The sequence below is a fragment of the Vicugna pacos genome, chromosome 28, assembly GCF_048564905.1.
Source record: "Vicugna pacos chromosome 28, VicPac4, whole genome shotgun sequence".
NCBI lineage: Eukaryota > Metazoa > Chordata > Mammalia > Artiodactyla > Camelidae > Vicugna > Vicugna pacos.
The window spans coordinates 11,020,530-11,030,575 of NC_133014.1; the positions used below are offsets into that span (position 1 = coordinate 11,020,530).

At 57.9% G+C, this 10,046-nt stretch overlaps 1 protein-coding gene across 1 annotated transcript; it reads left to right on the forward strand.

Annotated features, from left to right (window-relative positions):
* Nucleotides 1–403: 403 nt before the first annotated feature.
* On the forward strand, nt 404–8,794 carry NT5DC4 (5'-nucleotidase domain containing 4). Its single transcript, XM_072951585.1, has 16 exons — nt 404–477; nt 566–683; nt 765–860; nt 1,065–1,156; nt 1,265–1,322; nt 1,667–1,760; nt 1,906–1,959; nt 2,212–2,295; nt 2,625–2,657; nt 3,453–3,560; nt 3,805–3,871; nt 3,985–4,155; nt 4,822–4,873; nt 5,256–5,316; nt 7,914–7,991; nt 8,612–8,794. Exons 1-16 carry the CDS (start codon nt 459–461, stop codon nt 8,792–8,794), a joined length of 1,368 nt encoding a protein of 455 aa, XP_072807686.1. The 5' UTR covers nt 404–458.
* The last annotated feature ends 1,252 nt before the right edge of the window (nt 8,795–10,046 follow it).

A 10,046-nucleotide genomic window follows, 5' to 3' on the forward strand; every position in this document is an offset into this window, starting at 1 on the left:
TATGATGACACTCGATACACAGGCAATCACTCGCACACACAAGGGGACATCCTTCTGTAGGTGGGCAGTGACCCGTCAGATGGAAACCTGACTGTGTACCCTCAGCAGGGAGGGAGGGTCTCTCCCCGTTACACACGCTGACTTGGTGACACGTGCTGCCCATTTCTGGCAAACACATCATCTCTGAACTTGGACGCGGTGACCCTGTTCAGGAAACTGACACCCCCTCTGACAGCCGCCCGTCCTCGCTCACAGGGATGCCCCTAGCACACTCCCACGGTGAGACGGAGCCCTGCACACACTCATACACACGCTCACACACGTGTGCTCAGACACACTCAGATCCAGCCAGGCCCTGGGTCTTGGGGTTTGGAGGACTGATTCCAACGACCTCCCCCTCCAGGATTTTTGTCAACCGCAGCCTGGCGCTGGGGAAGATTCGCTGCTTCGGCTTCGATATGGACTATACTCTGGCAGGTACAGAGGGAGGGAGGGAGCGCAGGGAATTTGGGGCTGGGGGAGCAGGAGGTGGGCACCAAAGGGCCTGAGTCTGCTGGGTCCGCAGCCTACAAGTCCCCGGCCTATGAGATGCTGGCCTTCAAATTGCTGCTGGAGCGCCTGGTGAGCATCGGGTACCCGCACGAGATCCTACGCTACACCTACGACCCCGCCTTCCCCACCAGGTGCGGGAGCTCGCTGGGCGGGAGGCTGGGCCTGGTCGCCGGCCCTGGCACCCCACCCACAGCCTCTGTGTCCTCTCCCAGGGGGCTGGTGTTTGACTCGCTCTACGGGAACCTGCTGAAGGTGGACGCCCACGGGAACGTGCTGCTGGGCGCCCACGGCTTCTCCTTCCTCTCGGAGTAAGGGACAGGGTGGGGGGCAAGGATGCTGGAGGAAAGACGGGAGAGGGGGTGACCCGGGCACACAGCAGGGGCTCGGCTGCCAGGGGGATAAAGAGGGAGAGAAGGGATGAGTGGAGGTGGGAAAGAATGACAGGGCCTGGCCCGGCCTCTGGGAGGCGCTGCGGAGGGAGCATCGCTGCACCCCGCCCACCCCCTCCCCAGGGCGGAGATCTGGAGCTTCTACCCCAGCAAATTCATTCAGAGGGACGACCTGAAGCGGTTCCACGTCCTCAACACGCTCTTCAACCTGCCTGGTGAGGCCCGGATGGGGGTGGGGGAGGAGGTGGTCTGCGGCCCCGCTCTGGCCTTGGGGGCTGCTGCCTGGTCCTTGAGCCAGTGACTGACGAGCCTCCCCACCCCAGAAACCTACCTGTACGCCTGCCTGGTGGACTTCTTCTCCGGCTGCTCCAGATACACCAAGTGCGTTCTGTGCGCTGGTCAGCCCTGGGTGACCAGCTGGACCGGCTGCCCAAGGGCCACGCCCTGAAGTGGGGACCCCGCCAAGGGGGGGAGGGTCCTCTTGAGGGGTTTGAGGGGCTCCAGGAGCCCCACTGGAAGGCCTTCACTGTGGGGCCCCCAACCCTGTAATTGATGCCCCCAGGGGTAACCCTCAGCCCAGGGTGACACCCCTCCCAGGAGGGCTGGGACATGAGCCCAGTGTCAGGCTCCGTGTGGCTGGAGGAGTCCGTCTGGCAGGGCTTCAGGGTTGATGGTCGCCTCAGGCCCCTTTTCAGCCTCCCATGTCCCCTCTTGGCCTGACCCAGCTGTGACACTGGCTATCAGCATGGGAACCTCTTCATGTCCTTTCGAAGCCTCTTCCAGGATGTGACAGATGCCATGGATAATGTCCACCACTCGGTGAGTGGCCCAGGCCCCAGGCCACCTCCCAGGCCTCCAGCCCTCATAGGGTTTCGCTCCTCTTCATTGAGGACGGTGGTCTGGTCCCCCCACCTTGCATGCAAGCCCCGGGGCAGGTGTGCAGGGGCTCTGCTCCCTCCTGCAGGGCTGTCTCAAGGAGAAGACCTTGGAGGACTTGGAGAAATACGTGGAGAGGGATGTGAGTGGCCACAGACCAGGGTCATGACCAAGCCTGTCCCTTTGCCCCCTCCTCCCCAGGGCAGTGGGGCTGCTCCCCCTTCCCTGGCCTCCTCTCTCAAGATCTGCACAGAGCTCTGCACCCTGGCTTTGCTCCCGGCCTTTTTGCCTGACCTGGAGCCCCCAGCCCAGGGCACTGAGACCTGAGCAGAGGATCCCGGGGCAGCTGGGGGAGGCCCCACCCCTGGAGGCCGCTCCTCTCTCTCTGCTCTAGGCGCGAATCCCTGTCCTGCTGGGCAAGATGAAGGAGGTTGGGAAGGTGTTCCTGGCCACCAACAGCAGCTACAACTACACGGATGTGAGTGTGTGTATGGAGGCGTGCGGCCTCAGCCTCTGAACCAGAGAGCTGCTTCCTTCTTGGCCTGGTGGAGGGGGAAGCTAAGGCACTGCAGGAAACACTGAGAGGGTGGGGAGGAACCCGGACCCCACTACCCGCACTGCCTGGATCCATTTCTTGGCCTTTTAAGGTCTCGGTGGAACGAGCAATTTCCCTGCCATCTTGCTCCTGTGGTCCCCCCAGTGTGTCCTGTGGTTCCCCCAGTGTGTCCTGTGGGAGAGGGCAGTGGCAGGTAGTGGCCCCTGGCCCAACCCAGCTGGGTGTCCTGACTCCTGCCCTGTCCCCGCCAGGCCATCATGACCTACCTGTTTGGCATTGGTGAGGTGAGTGCCAGGGGCCTGGCTGGGGAAGGCTGTGTCAAGGGCAGGGAAGGTTGGGCCAGACCACCTGGCTGATGGCCTCTCCCATGTCAGCCCTCCCCCAGAGGAAGAGCTGAGTGTGTGAGGCGTCATTTCAGCTGGGTGGGCCCGCTGGAACGTCTCCAGTGGGTGAGAGACTGGTGACCTCTGCCAGGCTTTGGGAGGAGCCTGGAGGGGTGGAGAAAGCCACTTATGGCCTTGGAGGAAGCAGTGAATTCAGAAGTTGGGGAGGGGCTGGATGGAGTGGAAGTGAATGAGGAAGGGGTGAGAGGATGCTGTGGCCTGCCCAGGGGAGGGGACAGTGACACACCCTGTGATGACCCAGTAGGCATGTGGGTGAGCAGGGCGCTTCCTCGGGGACTGTGCTGTCATCCTGTATCCCTGGCTCTCTGTGCTCTGAGGTGCTCTGGAGGCTGACACAGCCCACATCACATCCAACACGCCTCCACTAATACCTTTTGAGCTCTTCCTCCTGCCAGCGTGGCTGGGGATGCTGGGATGGCCAGACTCCCTGGTTCCTGAGCCTGGGCTGTCCCATCCGGCTGAGAGGCAGGAGCAAGCACGTGGATGGGCTCGCGATGGGAGGGCTGGAGCTGGCCGGCTCTCCCCGGACCAGGGCGTGGCTGAGCCCGGGCAGGCACCCTGGCGGGTGTGGTGGGTCAGGGGCAGGAGACCTGGCTGAGGACCTGTGAGCCTTGGCGGGTCAGATTTTCCAGGCTGAGCCATGTCTGCACATGCTCCCCCCCGCCTGCCCCACAGGCCGAGGCCCCAGCCAGACCCTGGAGGTCCTACTTTGACCTGATCGTGGTGGACACGCAGAAGCCCCGCTTCTTTGCGGAGGGAACGGTGCTGAGACAGGTCAACACGGTAATGCATGGGCTGAGTCTCCACCACCTGGACCCGTGGACCGTGCTGTGGGGAGGGCGCCCGCCTCTCAGGCCTGCCCTGCCCTTGGCTGCTGCTACTCAGCTGTCTGTCTGTCCCTGGAGGCAGGGACCCAGGGGATCCTTTCAGGGCCCTCTGCCGCCTCCTTCCTCCCACACCCCATGGTTACCCCTGCCATTCCCAGCCCTCTGCCCTGTCTGACCAGGGCGCCCCTCTGCCCCTCCAGGACTCGGGCAAGCTCCGCGTGGGCACCTACACCGGGCCCCACCAGCACTATGCCGTCTACTCGGGAGGTATTGGCTCCTACCCTGCCCCCGTCCCTCCACCGGCACCTTCCTCACCTGGGAGCCCATGTCCCCAGTCTGGGAAGGGCCGTGAGCCGGCCTGTTCTCCCCTGGTGGCGCAGGCTCTTCAGACATGGTGTGCGAACTGCTCGGGGTTCGGGGAAAGGATATCCTATACATCGGGGACCACATCTTTGGGGACATTCTCAAGTCTAAGAAGCGGCAGGGCTGGCGGACTTGCCTGGTGGTTCCTGAGCTGTCCAGGGAGCTGGGCATCTGGGCTAGAGAGAAAGGTGAGCCATGGGGGGCCGGCAGGAGGCGCTGGCCTGTGGTGCTCCGTCGTCATCTTCCCTTCTTTCCACTGGAGGGGGTCAGTTGTGACCATCATATTCATCCATTCTGTGGTTTATGAGAGCGGATCTCTTTTATACACGAGGACGCGGAGGCCCAGAGAAGTTAAGCAGCTTGCCCAAAGTCACACAGCCAGAGAGGCTAAAGCTGAGACGCCAGTCCTATCTCCTGACTCCAGAGTCCTGTGGTCAGAGGTTTCTTTCACCTGACCCTCACCCTCCTCACCCACCCTGAGGAATTTCAGCGAGAGGAAGGGACACTCCCCCCGTCTGGGAATGACTTGTATCCTTGGGGTCAGGAGTTGCGGTGAGCCCAAACAATGCAGGCTTCTTCTAAGAGCTGGGTTTGAGTCATTGCCATGTGACATTGGGTGGGTCACCTGACTCCCTGGCTGACTCCTCACCTGTCCCACTGGTCCTGTGTGGTCCCTGCTTTGCTCTGGGCGGAGTCTCACTCCACGTAAGGAAAGGGTCCAGGATGTTATGCACACAGCTGAGGGGGCTAGACCCCCAGTGACCTCTCCACCCTCACCTCTCCTAGCTGAGCTGGGTCTGGGAACAGGTGGGCAGGCTGTTACTCACGTCCGCTGTCCCCTGTCCACTTTTCAGAGCGGATGGAGGAGTTGAAGAGAATGGACGTGCACCTGGCAGACCTGTACCAGTGAGAGCCCTGGTGGTGACCCCTGCCCAGGGAGGGGAGTGGGGTAGAGGGTGGAAGTCCGTGTCTGGGCCTGGCAGCGGGGTCCTGGTCAGGGGAGTCAGGAAATTGCTGTTTCAGGCTGGGCTTCCCTGGTAAACTGGACTCTGGGACGCCTCTGACCCCCTGGGGACACTCACACTATGACCTCTAGGCCCTTCCTCCTAACCCACAGCATGGACCCAGGATGCTCACCCTCTCACACACGTGCACACACCCAGCCTGGCGCCCGCGGCGGGTGCCTGTAGGGGACCCCCTGACCCCCACGCCCTCTCGAGAGGTTGTGCCTGGAGCCTCGGGGCCTGGCTCCCCTCCTCCTGCGTCACGTGGCCTTTTTTTGCACTAGACACACAGATGGGAGCAGTTACGGACTGCAACTCATCCACTCCACCAAGAGGGAGATTCAGGTAAGAGCAGGATGCCGACTGAGGTGGGGATGGGCCCGGTGGGGTGGAGGGAGGGGCACGGGCCTCAGGGCTGCCTGCCAGGATCTGCTCTGTCCCGGGTCCCCAGAGCCCAGTTACGATTCCCCCAACCTCCCAGGAGCGCCTCCAGCCCTTGTCCGCCGGCGCCCTCTGCTGGCCTGTGATCTGAATGACAGCTGTGTGCTCGGGAAGGGCTGAGCTCAGCCTGCGGGGTGATCTGTGGGGCTTGGCTCCTGTTCCTCACTCTCCACTCTTAACCTTGAGAAGTGTCTGCCTCCCTGGTTGAGTCCTCATGTGACCGACTGGACGGCTGGCGTCTGGGGTCAGCCAGATAAGGGGCCGGAGAAGATGGGATTTAGGGCTTGGGAGCTGGTGGATCTCAGGAAAGAAGAAACGTCCCCTTGTGGTGGGACTGAGCAGCCACCAAAGCTAGGAGAGACCACGTCCAGGGGACTCAGGCCACTTGACGCTCCCGGGCCCAGTGGGGACCAGTAAGGAAGGATCTTTGCTGAGCCTCTTGAGAGTGGAAAGCCCTTTCGTGCCCTTTGATCCTTCCACAGCCCTGCGAGGTGGGTTGGGCAGGGATCAGCACCTTTATTTTACAGATGAGGAAACTGAGGCACAGAGAGGGGCGCTTGGTCACCCTGGGAGTAACGTACGGGCCAGTTTTCTAGACTGTAAAAGCAGGGCCTGTGATGAGGTGGGGGCCTCCTGAGGGGGCAGGAGTGGGGCTGGACAGCCCTCCATGGGGGCATCAGAAGATGAATTAGGCTGCGAGTTTCGTGCAGGATGGTCGCTCTCCGGGGCCAGGCAGGAACCTAGGAGAGCAGGGAGTGGGGTCTCAAGTGGAGGGCCGCCCCACCCCCAAAGCCCCGGGCTGGCCGAGCCACACGGCAGCCCCTTCCCTGGGGTGGGCAAGGGCCTCAGTGTCCTCCGGTGACAGACCTGGGAGGGCAGAGCTGGGCCTGGCCCCGCAGGTGGGCTCGCCCGTGGGAGACGCAGGTCCAGGGGGCGTGGGATCTCGACTCAGCGAGCCGCCCCTCCGCCAGCGAGTCACCCGGGAGCTGGACCTGTGCTACAGCACGATGGGCAGCCTGTTCCGCTGCGGCTTCCGCCAGACGCTCTTCTCCAGCCAGCTGATGCGCTACGCCGACCTCTACACGGCCACCTGCCTCAACTTCCTGCGCCACCCGCTCAGCTCGCTATACCGCGCGGTTCCGGAGCTGGTGGGTCCCTGCACCAACCTCCCGGGCATCTCTGACCCTCCGCCCCAGCAGGACCTGCCGGTCCCCAGCCCTGCCTAGAGCTTTCCAGGTCGCCGGACCCACTCTCCCACCTCCAGACACAATTGGGTCAAAGCCTTGCTGATAACTGCACCTGAAAAAGTGCTCGGGAGGGGTTACGGTTGTTCAGACAGGGTGTCTCTGCCAGGAAATTTTTCCTCCTGCGCAGCTGTAACTCCTGCTTTCAGCTGAGATCCCATTATCTCTGTTTCCCTAGTAAATATGGTACTAGTTTCAAGAAGGGCGGCTATGGTCCCCCTACCCTCGGTAAACATACGGTGACTGCGGAGGAAGTGGCCCAAACAGCAGATGATACAGTAAACACTCCGGCTGGTTTTCCTCTGGAAGACCTGGAGATGCTTCTTGGTTAAATAAGAGTAGGGAAGCGGAGGTGGTGATGACACCACAGGGTCCACGGGGCTGTGGGACTGACCAGTGCAGAGCTCCCCTGAGCACGCATGTCAGTTCTCCCAACGAGAGCATCATTATTTCTGTCTTAGATGTACCACCTGAAGTCAACGACCTGGACTTTTTGAAACTAGTTCCCTGGGGCTTCCTGCCTCCTGCTTTTCTCACCACTCTCAGCTGCCTTCCTGATGTTTGAAGAGGGAGGGAACCGTTTTTCTGAGTGTCTGCTATGTTTCCTACGCTGGGCTGGGTGTTTTGTTTTTAATTGATTCTGATGAATGGTAATATAAATCAGCAAAGTAGGTTTTCTCCTCCTCGTTTTATCACGGTGAATTGGAAGTGCAGAGGACGTAAGTAACTTGCTGCCACATCGCTGGTAGACTGCCTGCAGGGTCAGGATTGAAGCCAGGGGACGCTCTCAGTCCCCTGCACCACACTGCCACGTGCTGGGGAAAGCTGTGGTCTCACTGTGCAGCCTCATCTTGTCTCTGGGGTTTGAGATGAGCAGGGCTGGAGAATTCCTGATGCAAACCTGGGGATCTGAGGCATAGTTATCATGCTGTTAGACATTGTTGCTAAAGTAGAGACCAGACAGGTGGAAAAAAAGCATCCGGAGAGCCAAGGGGAAACAGTTAAAGAAACGTGAACTTTATGCTGTTGGGCTGCCTGGGATTTTTGAGGAAGTGAAGTCCATCTGCCAGAACCTTCCTTCTCCTGCTGACCCTCCTGGGCTCCCTCTTCTGCAGTTTTTCTGGGCAGGAAGCTGGCAGCTGTGGGCAGAGCGTGGACTGGAAGGGGAGGGGGAGGTGTCTATGCATAACTGAGGACCCCTGGAAGGCTTCTCCATGGATGGAGCTACTCCATCTCCCGCTGCATTGGTCCCTACAGATGCCCCATGAATCAGCTGTGGTGCAAGAATGGACCGGTCTGGATCCCGCCTCCTGCCTTCTTTTCTGCAGCCAGAGGGTGAGTGGTTGGGAGGGGGGAGGAGCCATCTGGCTGTGGCAAGGAGCTTGGTGACTTGGGGGCTACCATGGGCTAGAGCAGGGGTCCCAACGGAGCAGTATCAACCCGAGAGAGCATTTTTGGAGATTTGCGGGAGATATTTCATCAAGTGCAATCATTCCTGAGTATTTACGTAGAAATACATATTTTATCATACATTGCTTTTCATTTCTCCTATGTTAGAGTATTATGTTCATTTTTTTTTAAATTATAGAGATAATAATGATGCTATCTGTGAATTTCAATTCAGGATAGTAAAGAGGAAATTAAAGTATTTATTTTTAAAATGAGACATTGGGTTGGAGAGCGCAGAGGACCACTGGCCCCAAGCCCAGACTCACAGGTTCTGCTCCGTGGGGCTGAGCTGACTGTATTGGTGCTCTGTGTGTCTCTGGACCACTTCTGGCTGATCCGTCCCCATCCTGGGAGAGGTTGCAGAACACATACTCTCCCCAGCCAGCTTCCTCTCTAGGCAACTTTCGTGAACACAGTGAATAGGGGCTCCTGCTTCAACCCCTCTGTTGCTGTGTGTGCTGCCTCCCCGCCTTTTGAGCTGAGACTCCAGCTTGCATGAGGGGCAGACTCGGCCCCCAGCCTGGTTCTGCAGCCCCGAGCCCTGCAGGAGGGTTCCTGCTGCTGCCCTGGTGTTCCTGGGGCTCAATTTTCAAAATGCCCATCTCATGCGGCTTTTAGCTGTTTGGCTCCAAGCTCAGTGTGAGTTCTTCCAACTGGTGTTTGCCAAGCACCTCCCACATGCCCCGTAAGGTGGAAACTGAATTGTAAGCTACTTCACTCCTGCCTAGGAGAAGCTCAAAATCCAAGGACATTAATAACCTTTAATCACTGGTTTGCAGCTGTTTTTCCCTCCCAGTCCACCAGAGGGCTGGACACACTCTCATCAGTAACTGTGGTTTCTCTGGGGATGTGTTGGTCTCTCTACCCTACCATCGCCATCCCAGCCCAGACTATGCATTTTGACACATTTTCTATCCCTGGTTGGGAGTCACTGTGTGAACATGGGAAGAAAGTTTCCATAACCAACTTTCTTTGTCTTTTATAAGGCTGAGGGGAAGGAGACAGAGGAGGACCAGGAGGGCTGCATGGAGGCAGACTGAACCCTGCACTGGGGCTGGCATCACAGATCATCTTCTATCTGAGACATTTTTCAGATAACAAGGAAAATATGGGAGAGAGAAAAAGCAACTTTATTGAAATCTCCTAAATGTCACAGATTTTAGAGCCCAAGAACCTCTCTTTTAGGGAGGAGGAAGGAGTATTTATTGCTCTGACGCCAGAAAGCATCCCCCCATGGCCGCTGGGCCATTTGGAAACGTGTGTAACAAGTGGAATTGTTTTACCCAGGTCCCCGGAGAGCATCATTTCATATCCAATTTTATTTCTATCCACTTCTTTTTAAAAGTAGTATTTCTGTGCACTTTGGATTCTGTTACTAAAACAATACCTGAATGGCTATAGACGACCTCCTTAACTAACTGTTCTTTCTAGGTCACTGTGGAGGACAGTCAAGGAGATAGCCCAGATGTCTTTGAACTTGATGTATACATGAATTAAAAACTGCAAAAAATCATACTCATTATTTAAAAACTGGATTCTTTATTTCAGTAGGAGCTGTTCCGTGGTTAAGCCCCGGGCTTTTTCCATTGTTCTGCTGTCACTGTTTTGAGTTCACTTTTCATCTGTTAGTGGTACCATCTGTCATTATATGAAGGTTTAGAGGGGACATATCTTCATGTTTGAAATGACTGAACTCTTGAAGGAATTGGTCTGTGACACAGTGCACTCGTTTTATTTTCTGTGGATAAACAAGGGGAAAACTTGGAATATCTGAAGATAAATAAGGGACACCAGCTCGTGTGCTCAGAGCTCGCAGTCATTTTCTTACATCTCCTGTGCATTTCAGAAGTTTCTAGACCTTTAGTTCTTCTTCCTAGGTTGCCTTTTGGACCCCAGAGTTTGTAGGGGCAGGTTTTCCAGGCAAGGACCCGGTATCCCTGG